The 18,527-nt window shown below is 40.2% G+C and overlaps 1 protein-coding gene across 1 annotated transcript; it reads left to right on the top strand.

The window, feature by feature from the left end:
* Window positions 1–7,924: 7,924 nt before the first annotated feature.
* LOC115376732 (bactericidal permeability-increasing protein-like) lies at window positions 7,925–17,875 on the top strand. Its single transcript, XM_030076510.1, has 16 exons — window positions 7,925–7,981; window positions 10,899–11,009; window positions 11,136–11,232; window positions 11,677–11,805; window positions 11,935–12,090; window positions 13,724–13,787; window positions 14,029–14,089; window positions 14,190–14,281; window positions 14,423–14,596; window positions 14,985–15,044; window positions 15,131–15,298; window positions 15,807–15,874; window positions 16,487–16,529; window positions 16,637–16,700; window positions 16,828–16,904; window positions 17,623–17,875. The coding sequence occupies exons 2-16, from the start codon at window positions 10,904–10,906 to the stop codon at window positions 17,662–17,664; spliced, it is 1,401 nt and encodes a 466-aa protein (XP_029932370.1). The 5' UTR covers window positions 7,925–7,981; window positions 10,899–10,903; the 3' UTR covers window positions 17,665–17,875.
* The last annotated feature ends 652 nt before the right edge of the window (window positions 17,876–18,527 follow it).

Here is an 18,527-nt window from a genome sequence, read left to right as displayed (position 1 = left end):
CAATCGAAAAAAACTGTAAAAAAGCACAGTTGTGTATTTTAACATGTAATGTTGTTTTGATTTTAATCTGTGGTAATAACCTCAGGCCTGGTGTTTGAGGTACTCAGAGTCTGATTTCTATGATTTATTTTTCCAAATATTTGTGATGTAAAATGCACACTTGATAATTCAAGATATAATCCCAACCGCCCCCTTGTCCTATTACAACCAGGCCAGATTTCCACACAGGGCGTTTAGTTGGCTAAGGGAAAGTTACAACAGAAAGTTGCCAAAGGGAAAATTTCATCAGTTACATCATTACATGAAATGGTAGATACTGATAAACAAAATGAACTATTGCATTGACCTCCAATCATTTTATGGAGACTTACCCTAACCTTAACCCTTACCAGCAGTATAATAAGCGTAAGCTCATGTATATGCAGTGTTACTTCTAATATTTTGCTGTGAAGGCCCTCAAGTCCTTGCTTTTTTCTTTTGATGTTCTTCAAATTTTAAGCAGTTTGGGTTATTACTATTGATATAGTCAGTAATAAGGAATCAAATCAAGGACCAAAACAAGGTAGAGCAGAATAATCAATCAATGGGATGATTAAAGTTCTACCTATTTGTCCCCATGTCCACTTCCATGTAAAGGCTCTCAGACCTCATTTAGGCTGTCACACACACTCCGATCTGACTCCTCTGACTCTCTGCTCACACACTCACACTCAACTAAACTCATGTTTTACCCTTTTAACCTCACGATTTACCCTTTTAACCTCAAGTTTCACTCTTTTAACCTCACGTTTTACCCTTTTAACCTCACATTTTACTCTTTCAACCTCATGTTTTACCCTTTTAACCTCAAGTTTTACCCTTTTAACCTCACATTTTACCCTTTTAACTTCACGTTTTACCCTTTTAACATCAAGTTTCACTCTTTTAACCTCACATTTTACTCTTTTATCCTCAGGTTTTACCCTTTTAACCTCACGTTTTACCCTTTTAACCTCAAGTTTCACTCTTTTAACCTCACATTTTACCCTTTTAACCTCACATTTTACCCTTTTAACCTCAAGAGAAAAAAAATGCAAAATACAACTCTTGCTTCATCTAAGTTCAGTTTGCAGAACCTGCATGGACCAGTTGCGTACTGAGAAAGTGTCTGCACGAGTGTGTCCGCGCATCTGTGACGATAAAGTTATTCATACCATGGCCTCTGTTATTTGAATCTGACACAACATGTCTGATAAAAACATGTAACATTCTTCCAGTGAGCAATTTAAGCCACTGTTCTATAGCAAGGCTTTGTATTTATACATACATATACTGTATGTACATACACACAGACACTGTGCAGAATGTGTCACTTTAATTCTGTGTTTATTACTGAGGTTGTAGTTTGCAGAGGTCTGCTATTGGACTGCATTATACTGAAAGGGGTTTCTAATTTTTTGTCCTCTCTATTTATATACATGAGGGGGACAGAATAGTGGAAACAGCTGTCAGTAAAGTGCAGTCCAGTCCAACAGCAGCACTAACTATGAGCTCAATGCCAAACATAGAAGTGAATGAACACCTCTGTTACCGTGACAACAAGACAAGCTGAGCATTACAGGCAGCAGGAGAGGAAACTTTAGGGTACGACAGCTGGACTGGATTAGATTAGACCAGAGGTCTTCAACAGGTGGTCCGCGACCCCTAGGGGCTCCGCAGAGGTACTGCATGGGGGTTGTTAAATTTTTTGGCTGATTAGACAATTTTTTTTTTTTTTTACCCGATTTTTTTGACCCGAATGAATAAATGGAGACAGTCAGCAGTGCACACATTCAGTGACATGCGGCGGCCTCGTGATCTCAAGCTGGGCACCGCTGCTGTATCAGTGAGGCCCATGATGGTGATGATGATGATGATGATGATGATGATGGTGAAGATGATGGTGATGGTGATGATGATGGTGGTTATGATGATGATGATGATACTGATGATGGTGCCGACGCTGGTGCTGATGATGATGGTGATGATGATATTGCTGAAAACAGACCCTCCTTTGTTGCACATAGTAGAGAGCACCCCCCTGTGTTTTCCTGTGACGCTGTTTATGAATTGTTACAATCCATTGATACCAGGAAATCGAATGGAGAGGATAACTTGGATCCATTATTTATTAAATTAGCAGCACCACTAATAACAGAACCGTTGACTTATATACTTAATCTCTCCAGGTCAACATGCATAGTCCCTAGCATCTGGAAAACGGCCCATATCTCTCCTCTATTCAAAGGGGGGGACAGAAGTGACCTTAATAACTATCGCCCAATCTCCAAGCTATCCTGCCTAGCAAAAATTATGGAGACACTGGTAAATAATCAACTCAAAGCATTTCTAGCAGAATACTCTATACTGAGCCCACTTCAATCTGGTTTTAGATCAAAGCATAGTACAATCACAGCCACCACTCTAGTTGTAAATAACATCATATCTGCCCTGGATAGAAAAAAACACCGTGCTGCTCTCTTTGTTGATCTTTCCAAAGCATTTGATACAGTTGACCACTCCCTACTATTGAACAGATTACACAGCATTGGTCTTGATGGAAATGCATGCAGATGGTTCATGAGCTACTTGTCGGGAAGACAGCAGTGTGTGAAAGTTGGGAGAGCTCGCTCAGAGTTACTACATCTAACTAAAGGTGTTCCACAAGGATCTATCTTGGGCCCTATTTTATTTACAATTTTTATTAATGACATTGTTTTATCTCTGAGTGATTGTCAAGCTCATCTCTATGCAGATGATACTATTATCTACAGCATTGCAGATTCCACACAGCTAGCTGTTGAGAACCTACAGCTCTCATTTAACATCCTACAGAATGCACTTATTGATCTTAAATTGGTACTAAATGCTAACAAAACAAAATTTATGTTGTTCTCTCGGGCCAGAGGTATAGCTCACAACAACCTTTGTTTATCAACTAAAATGTATTTAGCATCGAAAGAGTCACAGAATACAAATATCTTGGAATCTGGCTCAATGACAAATTCACTTTTAAATTTCATATAGAAAATCTAGTGAGTAAACTGAGGCAAAAACTTGGGTTCTTATATAGGAACAAAACCAGCTTCCCAGTGATTAGCAGAAAGAGGGTGGTGGAGGCAGTCTTTCTGTTCGTTTTAAATTATGGAGATGTGGTCTACAGAGGTGCTTCTCCTTCCACCCTTAAGCCTTTAAATGCAGTCTACCACTCTGCTCTTAGATTTATCACTGGTGCAAAATATGATACTCACCACTGCATTCTTTATGATGCAGTCAGTTGGCCGTCGCTTGATGAAAGGCACAACAAACATTGGTTTCACTTTATTTTTAAAGCCTTAATTGGTAAGCAACCTTTCTACATCACATCCTTACTAGAATGGAAGACAGGTCCTCACCTGACCCTTTCCAATCACTTAATTTTTCTTAGAGTCCCCCGGGGCTAGCTCAGAACTGGGGAAGACTGCTTTTTCTCATGATGGCCCAAAATCCTGGAATGCTCTCCAAAGCGCATTCCTTATTCTGCATATGCCAGTTTTATAACTTTATTAACGGTGTATTATGTGTATTTCCTTTACTTTCTGTTTATTATGTGTATTTCCTGTCATTATAATGTATGAGGTATATTTGTTGTTGATGCATTTTAAAGTGTACTCTTGGCGGCATTGTAAAAGAGGGAAACCTCAACTGTCTTCTGAGAATAAATAAAGGTTCAGTCAAGGGGAAGCTGACACGCGGCGGCCTCGTGATTGTTACAGGGTGCCCAGCTATGATGAGCCTTTTGTCCTTTACAACAACATATCGTTGTGAAAGTGGATTTTCCTCACTCACCTACCTGAAAAACAAATACAGGTCAAGCCTGCAGCCTGAGGCTGATATGAGCCTCTGCCTGACAGCCTCCATCCCTCCAAGGTGATATAAGTTGTGAGCCACTCATCAGGGTCAGACATCTCACTGATGTGGGAGTGTGTGCGCCATCCACAGATGGCTTGAGGATGTCCCTACTACATGTAGTTTTAAACTAAAAACTTGAATCTCTTAATTGTTTTAATAGTTCAGTATTGTTTGCAATGCTACAGATATGTTTATTCCTGGCAGTGGCACTAATAGGCCATCACTTATTTTTGTTTCCACTTTACCTTTTGCTGTCACTTTACCTTGCACATTTAAAATAAAAACTTGAATAAATAAACCTGTGTATTATTTGAATAGCTTAGTATTGAATGCACAATAACAAGGTGCATTTCTACATGTCACTAGGCCCAGCTTAATATAAAACACAAGTTTATACAATATATATTGAGGGGGGTGCCTGGCTTAAAAATGTTGAAGACCCCTGGATTAGACTGTACAGGTGGAGTTGATAAAGTGGTGTTTATATATTAACCGCTGCGACATTCAATATTTGTATCATAAGCTCCCTAAAACACGACGACAAATGGCTGTCTTTACAGATACACACCTCCTCTCATCAATTTGGCAATAGCTCCTTTGATCTCTGATCAGTTTCCACACATCTTGTTTAATTAAATTAAATTAAATTAAATTAAATTTCTGCATGATGAAGAATATTGTAAATAAGATGGAATGATTTAATTTAAAAAAGGAAATCCATAGGCCTAGCAGTTATTATTGAGTTGAATGAATATATAGGCCCAATATAATTTTTCATACACATAACAAGGCAATATCTGGCCGACTGCACTGGGCCAGTCTGGTCTGAAGTGTAGAGACTCCAGACTCTTTTTCTTTTTTCTTTCTTTTTTTTTTTTTTTTAGCTCAATCCATCTCTAAATGAAGTGTGTGTGTGTGTGTGTGTGTGTGTGTGTGTGTGTGTGTGTGTGTGTGTGTGGAAATGTTTGTCAGGGCAGGAAGTTACAGGAGTGATCGTACACACTGCGTCTTAACCCTGCTATCATGTTCAAATGTACAAACATCTTTTATGTTTGGGATCAGTTTGACCCCAGCAGTTTAAACCTCCACAAAATTATTATAATTAAAATTGTTACCAAAGTTTATGTGTTAGGTACTTTATGTTTCTTTGTTGACGACCTAAATAGCCCTTTAAATAAAACATAACTCCTCCCAACCCCCACTTATACATCCAGTATTCCTATTACGCCATTATAGAAAAATATGCAAATTACAATAAAATCTCACTGATTGACCTAAAACTGGAAAGAAATATTACAGTTTTTCCCAATTGCTAAAACACATTTCTTGAAACCTCCACCCATGTTCTCAAAACCTTAAACACAAATCCAAAAACTCAAACTACATTCACAAAACCCCAAACTTTTCACCTCAAAACCAGTAACCCTGTGTTCAAAACAAAACACTGTGTTCAGATCATACACACAGCAAGTACAAATACAGTCACCTCAGAGCATTGGTCAGACACAGTGTTGTAATGTAACGAAGTACAAATACTTCGTTACCGTACTTAAGTAGAACTTTCACATATCTGTACTTTACTTCGTTATTTATATTTCTGACAACTTTTACTTTTACTCCACTACATTTCCGAAATAAAATGTGTACTTTTACTCCGATACATTTCTCTTAACCACCTTCGTTACTCGTTAATTCAAAATAAAAGTTGAGTTGGTGACGTAATTCCTGTTTGTTATCGTTTCAACCGCGGCCGCCAAGTGCGAAGAGGAAGCTCCGCCACCGGACACAGTGGGTAACCGGCTGCCCATATATGAATCGCCGCAGGCTTTCTATGTTTTTTCGGCAGCATCTTTGTGCATTCGTTCGTGAGTGCTGAAGGAGTCGGTCTTTAATTTGCGGTTGCCCTCGTTCGCCCTGCGTCCCATATGTAGCTGCACGTCAAACCAGACTTTACAGTCAAGCCCCCAAGGTGTGTTTGAACTTGGTGCCTGAAAGTGCTTCATCTTCTGGCAGTCTGCCTCGGTTATGGCTTGGTGGAGGGAAGATTTGTCACGTCCTTCTCGGCGGAGTTTCTTTACCACACCGGTGAAAACATTGTTGCTGGTGGTGAATTCAGCGTCTTTTAACAGACACCAAGCAGCTCCTCCAACCACTCATCCAGGCTCAGGCCACCCAGCAAATCAAAATTCACCACAAAGTCTGACATTTTGTTCACAAAAGTCTTGAAATAAATGTGACCTAATAAGTGGAGTGCAGAGTAGTTGGTTGCTAGGCAACGCTCTGTCCGTTTACACTGGCACAGGGATATTTTGTGCTGCGGTCTGCCAGAGGGTTACCCTGATTTTACAACGGCATGGAACGCGGCTCAGCCAATCACATTTAAGGATGGGAAGCAGCCGTTTAATAATTTCAAATAATAACTCGCGCTCGTGACAGCTGTGTTGTTGCCAGTTGCCAAGTTCAGTTTGTCCAAACAGGGAGGCTGAGAGACAGAGAGCTGCTGATGGTGACAGAATTTAACAGTAATGTTAAAAAGTTGAAGCTTTTTTCTCCTGTACCCGGGTTGCTTTTACTGTAAGGAAGCCACAATAAATTCATTATCAAAATTCTAACCGCTCACTTTGTTTAAATACTTTTACTTTTACTTCTAATACTTAAGTACAGAAAATATCAGAAAATTACTTTTGATACTTAAGTACAATAAATGTCAGGTACTTTAAGACTTTTACTCAAGTAATATTCTAAAAGGTGACTTTAACTTCTACCAAAGTCCTTTTCTGGTGAGATACTTGTACTTTTACTCAAGTATCGCTTTTCAAATACTTTATACATGACTGGTCAGACACTACATCAAATAATTTAGGACACAGCATTCAGGGCATGTAGTTAACAGAAAATGTTTATTGTAAATGCATTTAACAAAAATAATATCATATTCAAAGCAGTATCTAGACTACATTCAGCACTTTCATAACAAACCAAAGGACTTCATCCACATCACAGGCAATATTTACTCCATCTGGGTTGGACTCTTTGCCCTGCTTCCCAGTGACTGTGTTTACAAGGTCTTTAGTGTCCCGGTTTTGAGGCTTATCCCGGCTTTGAGCATATCCGTACTCATAATATGTACTCTTCCTCCTCTGCCTCTCTGTGTGTTTCTGTCCATTGTAGATGGATGCACATGTGCCACCTGTGCACTCTGAACTGACCTTTATCCTGCCCAGTCGGTCTGATCACATCATTAGAATGATGTGTGTTCAGTTTTGAGTTGTTGTGTGTAAAAGGTGACGGCTGTGTTGGAGTTGTGCTCACATTTAGCTGTCAGTGTTCATAGTTTTGCAACACGAGTGTATGACAGTGTGAAATGTGTTTAGTGACTGAGAATGTGTTTAAGGTTTAGCAAAAAAGAGCGGATGAGTTTTCCAAATTGTGTCCAAGTACCTGAACAGTGTTTAAGGTTTGGCCCAAAGAGTGTTTGATCAGAAAAATGAGTTTAGGCCACTGAGAATTTGGTTCAGAGAAAGGAGTTTAGTATTTTAGCAACTGAGACATTTTTGGTGTTTTAAGTACACATTTTTGTTATTTATAACCGATGTGTATAAAGTGTGTACAGAACACTGAAAACATATCATCATGTTTACCCGGTAGTACCCATTACAATAGGAAAACTCCTAATGTAAGAATGATGTTAATCATTTATTTAGAGACATTGGCTGGGGTCAAATTGACCCCAAACATAATAGGAGGGTTAATTAGAACTCATCAGGACACTAAAGAGAAGCAGAAGCTGTATTTTTGGCTGACAGGAGGCTGGTGTGTCGTATCACTGCCTCTGGGTGGTTGTTGCATCACAGGGATTTTGGCAATAGCCAGAGATCCAGCGGGTTGTGTCCTCAGAGCCCACCAACGTCCCTGATTAGCACCACAACTTTTAACGGTTGCATGCTTAGTTCCCAGTCTGACGGTGTATTTAAAGGCCCCGTTTCTCTCCCCGTCACTCCACCTCGCCTCAACACGCCTGGCACTGCAGGAGAGGAGAAACCGTCTGAACTTGTTGTCACCACCGCGGAAGGTAAGAGTCAGCGGATTGAAAAAACATCCTCAACATTTTTTAATCCGATTTGTTCTCAGAAGTTTCACTATAATCTGCCAATCTGTCTTGTTAATGCTGGTACAAATATTCAAAGACACTTCAATTTATGTGCAGCCATGGATTAATGACAACATGGTTAATAAAAAAAAAAATAAAAAAAAGTGCATGTATATGAGTGATTCTCTATTAGGAAAATACTGAATTCTAATGTGTGACTGAGATTAATGTTGGGATTAACCGGGCAGTTTAAGATGCCAGGTCCCTCTTGTATTCCTGTGTTCTTCTTCTTCTTCTTCTTCTTCTTCTTCTTCTTTCTTTCTTTCTTTCTTCCGAGTCCTACTTCCCATGCGCGAAAAATCACCAAATTTTGCACAAAGGTCCAGTCCCATGCCAGACTACCTCAGATGCAAACACAAGCCAACAGTCATGATGGTGGCGCTATAGCAAGCCTTTAAAGTTCAAAACTGCAACTTTCACCAAAATGTAGCCCCAATACTGAAGAAACTTTTGTACACTTAAACCTATTGCAAATTATGAAGTCCATCACTGTTTCTTTTTAAAAACTGTAAAACTTATTAAACCTATCTCCTCCCACAATTTTTGCTCAAATGTCACCAAACTTGCTACAGAGCATCTTCAGACTGTCCTACACAAATGATCCACACAGATTCCTGATTGATCAAAAATTGAGCCTACAGTGCATCAAAATGTTTGACTGTAAACGGTACTGTAAACATACACTTGCAAATTCTTGGTAAATAAATCTTCAATGTTCATGAAAAAAAATTGACAAAATTTTGGAGTCATGGTAGATGATGTGTGGTAAATTTCAGAACTGTATCTCATAAACTCAATTTTTGACAGCATTTTGAATTTTGCTCTCATGTGAACAATTGGAGTCAATGTAAAAATGGCATTTTTAAACATCAGTTTTTCACTTATGGAGCAAATCAATCATTATTAAAAACAAATGATCAACAACTCCATGCTGTCTAAATGCAATATGTGTATTTTCAGATTTTTGTCTTAATAACTGAATTTTTGACAGCTGTTTAAAATCTGCCTTTCCATGCATGGATGGCTGCTGTCCTACACATCAGTGGCTCAATCCATTTGTGAAGCTACATGTGAAGCTTCTTCTTGTCAATTAGCTCAGCGAGATAGAGGCCACTCCTTGGTGTTGAAGATTGTGAGTTCAAGCCTTAGCTTATGCAACGTTGCCAACTCACCAAACTTTGCACAAAGCTCCAGTCCCATGCCAGATTTCCTCAGCTGCAAACACAAGCCAATAGCCCTGATGGTGGCGCTACAGCAAGCCTCAAAATGTAGCCCTGATACCGAAGAAACCTTTGTACACTTCACACTTAAACACCAGTTTTTTCCACTTATGGAGCAAATCAGTCATTGTTAAAAACTAATTACCAACATCTCCATGCTGTCTTGATGCAATATGTGTATTTTCAGATTTTTGTCTTGATGACTGCTTTTTTTTTTTTTTTTTTTTTTTTTTTACAGTGGTTTGAAATCTGCCTTTCCGTGCATAGGCAGCTGCTGTCATGTGACTGGCTTAGTCAATTTGTGAAGCCTCACATGAAATGACACTTGCCAATTGGCTCAGTGAGATAGAGCACTGTCCTTCATGCCAGAAACAGTGAGCTCAATCCTCAACTGATGCAAAATGCACATTAGAATGCCATCTTCCTATTCTCCACTTGTTGCTCAGAATTGCCTAAAATTGCCCAGCCCCGACCATTGCTGCGCAGCAGCTATGGTCTTCTTCTTGTCTTGCTAATCTCATGCAGTTGTTTGTTTCAGTACAGCCAACTGCAACAGCAAAAACACTTAACGTTTTAATGTTTTATTACCATTTTCTAAATATTATAACAGCTATTTTTATTGTCATATTCCGCTGACCCTGCTCTGACCCTGACCCTGCTCTTTTGGCCTGTGCTACAGCAGTCTTAGAGTTGAGAAACATTTCCCTGTTCAACATGGAGACATAATTTCCCGATTGGAATTAAATTTTTAAGTGAATAAAACTCTGCTGGCTTAATCATAGGTCATGTGACTATATCTGCAGTGCGGTCAGTCAGCTGTTCCACAGGCTGAAAGTGAGTCAGGACAGTAAACCGCAAGGATTTCACTTGGGACTTCCACTGTATAAGTTGTTATAAAAATAGAAACAAAAATTTAAAAAAACACACTGCTAAACTGCATGCAGAGCTCTCCTCTCTACATCGTCTCCATCATTGAGAATACTTGAAGGAGGACGTTAATTAAAAATAAGAGGCAGAATGTGCTGAGGAGAGGCCACTGAAGGAGGTGATTCATCTAACCCATTCAAAGTAGGTCTTGAGTTTGCTTAAAAGAAAAAAAATCTTACTGTCTTGGTCTCCATAATGTTGTGGGAATGTTTGATTGATTTTGAACCTCTGCGCTTTGTAACAAGGTTAAAAAGACCCGCCAAAATGTATTTTATTGATTAGAACAGACCAATCACTGTATTAGGCTGCATTAAAATAATCAAAAATCAACCTCTGCAACCAAAAATGATGCATTCTTGAAAAAACAGCAATCATGATACCAAATGGATGAGAAAATTCAGTTTCACCACAAAATAATTTATTGATCAGAACAGATCAATCACTGTGTTAAATTAACCCTATCCCTAAATTTGATATTGTGCATATTTCGAGATATTAATATTGCGCATGCTTATATCTAGATAACAATATGGTAACAATATTACTTTCTGCCACCCTGTAAAACGTCCATGCCACCCTCTAGCCCCCATGAATATTTCTCTAGCTCCGCCCCTGCGTCTGCTTTATGACGATGTGATGTTTGCAGCGCTGATCAGAGCCTCAGTGATGATTTTCTCCTCTTTGTCTCACAGCAGCCATGATGCACCCATGGGTTTGGCTCGCTCTGGTGGCCTTCATCTCTGTGGCCTCCGGCAGGAACCCCGGTGTGCAGGTCAAGCTGACCCAGAAAGGCCTTGATTATGGTAAGGCTTCCATTCTGATAAAAAAGGGTTAAAAAAAAAAAAAAACCTCAAATCTCTCCAATCTGATCAAAAATATATTAGACACAGGATTATTTACGCTAGATTTTGTTGCTTGCCTTTTATCAGCCAGACAGGTGGGGATGGAGAAACTCAAGCAGAAACTCCAAACCATCCAGATTCCAAATTTTTCTGGGAAACGCAGGGTCAAGTACAGTTTGACAAAGTAAGTCCACCGCTTGTTCACTGCTGTTACGAATCCTTTGGAAATCTGTTTGTCACCTGTAAAGACTTGTCAAAGTTAAATGACGTTTTGGGCAAAATCCCCCTTCTCGGAGACAAGATGTTCAAAACCATTTTCACCTCTGTACATCCAGTGGTTCGATAGCATTTCATGTTAGCTTAGCATAAAGACTTGAAGTCTATGGGAGTCGGTAGCCTGGCTCCATCAAAGTGAAAAATAAATAAATAAATAAATAATCCGGGCAGCAACTCTGAAGCTGTCTGACTTACACAGTGGATCCTGTGGATTTGAAATGCGCGTCTTGGGATTTTTTTTTTTTTTTTTTTTTTTTAAATGAGTCTTAGATGAAGTTAGATTTGTGATGGTAAAAATGGGGTATTCCTTTTACACAAGCATGTTTTTTTAATCTCATTTTGTAAATTACAGCGTGCGAATCGTGGCTATGGGAATACCAAACTCTGCACTGACCCTGGCACCGGGAACTGGAGTCAGAATGTCTATCAGAGACGCCTTCATCAATGTGCGTGGAAACTGGAGGGTCAGATACAAGTTCATGTGAGTATGATTTGAGCCGGTGTCATGCAGGGACAGACTGAAGACAGTCTCTGCTTTTACACATTCATTAAGAAATGAGCACCAGTGGGATATACCTGCAGCTGCACTGACTTCTCTGTCTCTCAACAGACGGACCAGCGGCTCTTTTGATTTGAATGTGAGCGGGCTCACGATCGGTACGACCATTTCTGTCACGAGTGGTGCGGGAGGCCGGCCGGTGGTCAGCAGTGTCAACTGCAGGGCTAGTATTGGCCGTACAAGGATCAAATTCCATGGCAGAGCCAGGTATAAATCAGCCCTGTTGACACTGAATTCATACACTCCTGATCAAAATTTAAAGACCAGCTGAAAAATTGCAAGAATTTACATTTTGCACTGTTGGATCTTAAGAAGGTTCTAAGGAGAGCTTCAAAATGCAAAAAGAAGAAATGGGAGTGAGACAAAAAAAAAAAAAAAAAAATTGAGTAAGCAATTTATTGCAAACAGCCATTAAACTAAAATAGGCTGTTCATCAGCTGATCAAAAGTTTAAGACCATATCTCAAAAAAAAACCCAAAACACCCTAAAATAGAAATCAAATTTTCAAAAAAGGACTCAGTAATGAGTAGCTGCGCCATTCTTGGTAATCACCTCAAAAATTCGTTTCGGCATGCTTGATACTAGTGTTTCCAGGAGGCTAGTGGGAATGTTGCTCCAAGTGGTGAAGATGGCTTCACGGAGGGCATCCACTGTCTGGAACTGGTGTCCATTTTTGTAAACTTGCCTTGCCATCCAATCCCAAATGTTCTCAGTTGGATTTAGTGATCTCTGGAAGAAGTCCTTTGTCAGGCGGGCATTGTGAACTGCAGCGTTGTCCTGTTGAAAAACCCAGTCATTATCACACAGACGATGGCCTTCAGTCATTAGGGATGCCCCCCTGCAACATCTCCACATAGCCAGCTGCCGTTTGACGCCTCTGCACAACCTTGTCATGCCAGTAATGTTGGAAGCCTTCAGGATTGTCAAGGTTAAATTTTTTCTCATCAGAGAATAAAACTTTCTTCCACCTTTCAGTGTCCCATGTTTGGTGCTCTTGTGCAAACTCCAAACGGGCAATTTTGTGCCGTTGAAGGAGATGAGGCCTTTGAAGACTTCTTTTGTTCTTAAAACCCTTCTCTCGCAGATGCCGTCTGATGGTTATGGGACTGCAGTTGGCACCAGTAACAAGCTTAATTTGGGCCGAGGATCGTCCCGTGTCTTGATGGACAGCCAATTGGATCCTCCGGCTCAGGCCCGGTGAAATTTTTTGGGTCTACCACTTGACTTTTTTGTTCCATAACCCTCAGGATCTTTTAGGAAGTTAAAAATGACTGTCTTACTGCGTCCAACCTCAGCAGCAATGTCACGCTGTGAGGGCCTTGTTGTTGGGCCTTCCTTATGCAGCTCAACAATCCGACCGCGTTCAAAGACAGAAAGCTTTTTTGCCCTTGCCATCAGGAGGTCATGACAGTGTGGATACCTGACAGAAAATGACACTGAATCCACATTTTTGCGAAGATTTGGGCTTTTAAAGGCAGTGGTCTTAAACTTTTGATCAGCTGATGAACAGCCTATTTCAGTTTAATGGTTGTTTGCAATAAATTGCTTACTCAAAAAATTTTTTTTGTCTCACTCCCATTTCTTCTTTTTGCATTTTGAAGCTCTCCTTAGAACCCTCTTAAGATCCAACAGTGCAAAATGTAAATACTTGCAATTTTTCAACTGGTCTTTAAATTTTGATCAGGAGTGTATTGGGAAATTGACTCAGGCAGCATACAATGTGAATTTCCCATATTTCCAAGCCACTGGCACACTTTAATGTGATGGGTTGTGGTTTCTCTCTCTCTCTCTCTCTCTCTCTCTCTCTCTCTGTGTGTGTGTGTGTGTGTGTTTTTTTCAGCTGGCTGTACAACATCTTCAGAAAATTGATTGAACGGCCCATGCGCAAAAAAATGGAGGAACAGGTGAGAGAGAACAGTACTTTTTAGGTGATCACTCTTTGTTAATTGAGGTTGTTGGTAAGCAGACTAAATATTGCTCCAGATTTGGGCTAAAATCTGTTGAGGGAAATCTGGGACGGCCATTTCCAGCAGGGTCCCTTGACCTCTGACCTCCAGATGTGTGAATGAAAATGGGTTCTCTGATAAGGTCCATTTGAGAGAAAAAGCCCTCATATGGTGCATCTCTGTTCTTCTTGCGTTCCAGATCTGCCCTCGGGTGTCTGACACTGTGTCCGATCTAAACCCTCGTCTGCAAACTCTCAATGGTAAAACGTAACGGTGTCTTGCAGACATGTCTGAAGATATATGCTGAAGATGTTTCACTGATGCTTGAATACATGTTAATCAATTTCCATTGTGCTGCAGTTCTAGCCAGGGTGGACAAGCACGCAGAGATCGAGTACTCCATGGTGTCGTCGCCAGTTGTTACACAATCCTCCATTGCTTTGAACTTGAAGGTGAGGAGGCAGGCTTGGTCAGGCTCTGTGCATTTATACTTATATATAGGTCAAATCAAAGCAGCAGTGATTGGACTACAACAAATCAAACTTGTATCCCAGTCTCTCTTTCCTCTTTATCAAACTTTCTGTGCTCCACAGGGACAATTTTACAACATTGGGCGCCACCAGGAGCCTCCATTCTCCCCGCAACCATTTTCCATGCCAACCCAGCAGCACATGGTGTACATGGGCATGTCTGCCTTCACCGCCAACTCTGCCGGCTTCGTCTACAACAGAGCTGGAATTCTCAGCGTGTCCATTACCGATGATATGGTGAGCTACATCTTTCAGAATTTTTATAATTTATTTATTTATCCTTTATTTAGCCAGGAATGTTCAGCGGCATATGATGAGGGGTAATATACCAAGGAAAAAACTCAGAGTTTTTGCGATTGAAGGATTAAAGTCATAAATTTTGCCAGAAAAAACTCCTATATATTTTTTTTACATTTCCTGGGATAGTGACAGAATGACATGACTGCCCAAAATGTTAAACAATCCATCACTGTCCTAGGAAAAACAAATGGCCCGGTGGCATCAACTCTGACAAGTTGCCATATTTTATCCTGTGCATGTAAAAGTTTATTCTGCTGATCTGTAATAACTGTAATGTCACAGCGACACACTCAGTTAAAGAGACTTCTCGGCTTTGTCTCGACAGATCCCATCGGTTTCTCCCATCCGCCTGAGCACCAGCTCTTTTGGAGTCATCATCCCAGAGGTGACGTACCGCCCGTCCTGCTTCAGTCACAGGTTCAAACCTCCTCACCAGCTCTTTGAGACTCATCTCGGTGTGTGTGTTTTCAGATTTCCAGACGTTTCCCAGGTCTGAAGATGATATTGACCTTGAGCGCAGCGAGGGACCCAATGGTGATCTTTAAGCGCAACAACATGACCATTGTGGCTGTAGCCACGGTGACGGCCTTCGCCATCCAGCCCAACTCTACACTTTCCCCTCTTTTTGTCCTAAAATTGGTAAGTTACACCGACTTGAGCAATAAAGTGTGCTGAATCAAAAATTGGCTTACTGAAGCCAAGGTCAGAAAAACTGTAAAAAGGTCGTTTGATGGAGACTTTAAAAACACTTCACAGCGTATTTTCACATTCTGCATGCTGCAGTATGCAACACTGTCAGAAACACAGCAAGTCATTTAGTCTCATGTTAAGTGTTGAAATCTTGTTTTTCTTAAGATTTTTTTTCTAGTATAAGTATTAATGTGCTGAAACAAGGCAGAATGAGGCAGCTCAGCCACTAGGATCAAGAAAATGACACTTGATTCAAGAACATTCTGGAAACAATGATGATGACATGATTATTCCACTTCTTTGAAGAAAAACAAGCTTTAACCACCAAGCTTTGACCAAATGACTTATTAAATGGATTTTTTTTTTCCTGTGTGTGGAAACTGTGAGCTTAAATTTAGTGATTCGAGTCACTTGTGCAACTCACATCTTGAGTGAATTCTGCATTTTGTCTCTGCAGGACACCAGCGTCAGCGCGGCCATGTCCGTGACTCAGATGAGGCTGGGTGGGACCCTCAGCCTCAACAAGTGAGTTTCTTCCCTTGAAATTTATTTTTTATATTTGAAAATGTCTTAGCAATACATGGAATAATATATTGGTGAAACATATATTAATGCAATATATGTATATATTGCATCAATACATTGTAATGTATTTCAATATATGGAATAATACGTAAGTAATTGCACATTTCAGATATTGCAATATATTGCATATGAATATATATGTATTTATATCCTGTAATATTTCATGGGGCGGCATGGCCCATGGGGTGGTGTGGTTCAGGAGGTAGAGCGGTCGTCCGGTAACCGGAGGGTTCCCTGCTCGATCCCCGGCTCCTCCACAGTGTGTCGAAGTGTCCTTGAGCAAGATACTGAACCCCTCACCACTCCTGATGGACAACTAGGCGCCTTACATAGCAGCCATAGACATGTATGGTCTATGCATATATTTCAATATATTGGAAAATATAAAGACTCATTCCTATATATGGAAATGTATTATCTTATATATCACATGATGTTTTCCAATATACTGCAATATATTTTTGTGTCGTAAGGTTTGTTTGTAGAAAAGACGAAGGTAAGGGGGCTTTTAAATTGTGATCATTAAATCCTAATTTTGCCTGCTTTGCACAGGATGGAGATGAGCGTGCAGTCAAGTAACGTGGGAAACTTTCAGGTGAGGATCACATTCTGAAGTGAGCTGTGGTCTAAAATGAATCCCGACCGTGCTGAGTCATGTCAATACTGAAAAAAACAACAACTAAAAACTGCTTCACCCAACAGGTCTCAGTCCTCAACAATTTCATCCCAACGGTCCTGAGATGGGTGGTGATCCCCATCGTGAACAGTGAGCGCCTTATCTACATCCTTTTTTTTTGTATTACAAAGCTAAAAAGCCTTTAAGTGATATGAAGTGTTTTCCATTTTGCATTTATGTGACCAGCTGATGTAAATTTGTATGTTATGATTCACAGATGAACTTAGGAAGGGATATCCACTCCCTGAACTTCAAAACATGCAGCTGATGAACACTCGGCTTCAAATCATGCAGGTCAGAATCTCACTGTGTTCTGTTAACTTCTGTGTGTGTGTGTGTGTGTGTGTGTGTGTGTTTTAATTACTGTACTTATAATAAGACAGGAACGATGGCGTATTAGGGCCACTGTAGAGAGAAAAAAAATTATAGAGCCAGGGGTCGGTTGGTGATACTCTGAGAAAAAAACTTTCTAAGATTAAAGTGGTAAATGTACAAGAAAAACTCACAAATTTATGAGGAATAAAATTGAAAATTCTGAGATCATAAAGTCACGAATCATTTATGAAAAAAAAAAAAAAAACAAGGAAAAACTAGTAGTTCTCCTGTGGGATCGTCAGAAGGAAATCCTGCTGGTTTGAGTCCAGAATCCCAATCTCCTCCTCAGCATCTGAACTCTGAAGAGACGTTGCTGTGACTTGGGCCGATTCAGAAGAAAACAATCTGCTGATTCTGGGCTAAATCAGCAGGATCTCCTTGTTCCTGAATCCCATGTCAGAGTAGAATCTGCTGAGGTGATCAGCTGCAGGCCTGAGACACGTTAAGCCATATGGTTCCTTTATAAGGGTATAAGAAAGAAAAGCATAAGTGTAAATTTACAGTTTTAATCTCAGAATATCCTGTTTGCTGCGTAATTTTTTCTCCCGTCAGTGGCCCTAACATGCCATCGTCACGTTGCATCTTGACATCATTGTAACCTCCATCCTCCTCTGCTGTGTTTTGTCTTCCTCTCCAGGACTACCTGATGATCGGGACGGACATTCGCTTCACTGGATGAACGGCATCTTCGGAAACTCCCGGGATTCATGTTTATTCTTGATTAATTCAATTCGGCCTTATGCTTCAAATAAGATGTCATGTGCTTTGAACTGGAATATCATGCTGGATGATATGCGTTGTCATGAGCGAGATGATCTTTTCTGTGAGCACTCACCGCTCTGGCAGAGCTGGTGTTTGTTTTTTAAAATGAAATTCTCAAATAAAATCAATCAATCAGTCAATCAGTTGCATTCCTGTGGTGACTGGGAGGGCGTGCTGCAGAGCTGGACATGTGGTGGCTCAGAGCACCTTCTGCTGCTGACTTCAGGCTTTTATTTCTCTATAATAAAGTACTGCTTTTTTCTCCCCTCCTGCAAATGTGCTGATTATTACCCTTTTCTTACTGCCATTTGGAGGATCACATACAGTTACAGTGACATAAATCAATCCATCAAGGGGGGAAAGGGAAAAGAAAATTTTCCTGATGGGATCAATAAAACACAATTTCGATCCTCTGTATGTCCTGTACATATTGTAGAATTAACAATAAAGCTGATTTTGGCTTGGCTTTGATAAAGTAGAGCTTCAAATAATAGACTGTGCCCTATTCCTGATGGAGTTCTTGGTGAATTTAACCTTTAAATGTTGGCGAAATGGTTTATAGACTCTATTTTCTTGGGACCTACACATTATTGGGGACATTAACTTTTCATTTCAGGTAAAAACAAAAAGGAAATGATAGAACATGGATTTAATAAAATAAAGGTACAGTGTTTTAACTTTACACTAATCTTACCCCTTTTGGCCAACTAAGCTGCGCACATTCATGAATGCTTCTGAGGCTACAGGCCACAGACTCTGCAGCTGTATGCATTCTCATTA

Source organism: Myripristis murdjan, chromosome 3 (assembly GCF_902150065.1).
Source record: "Myripristis murdjan chromosome 3, fMyrMur1.1, whole genome shotgun sequence".
Classification (NCBI taxonomy): Eukaryota; Metazoa; Chordata; class Actinopteri; order Holocentriformes; family Holocentridae; genus Myripristis; species Myripristis murdjan.
The sequence above is the reverse complement of the archived record's forward strand: the minus strand, read 5'-3'. Positions and strand labels throughout refer to the sequence as shown.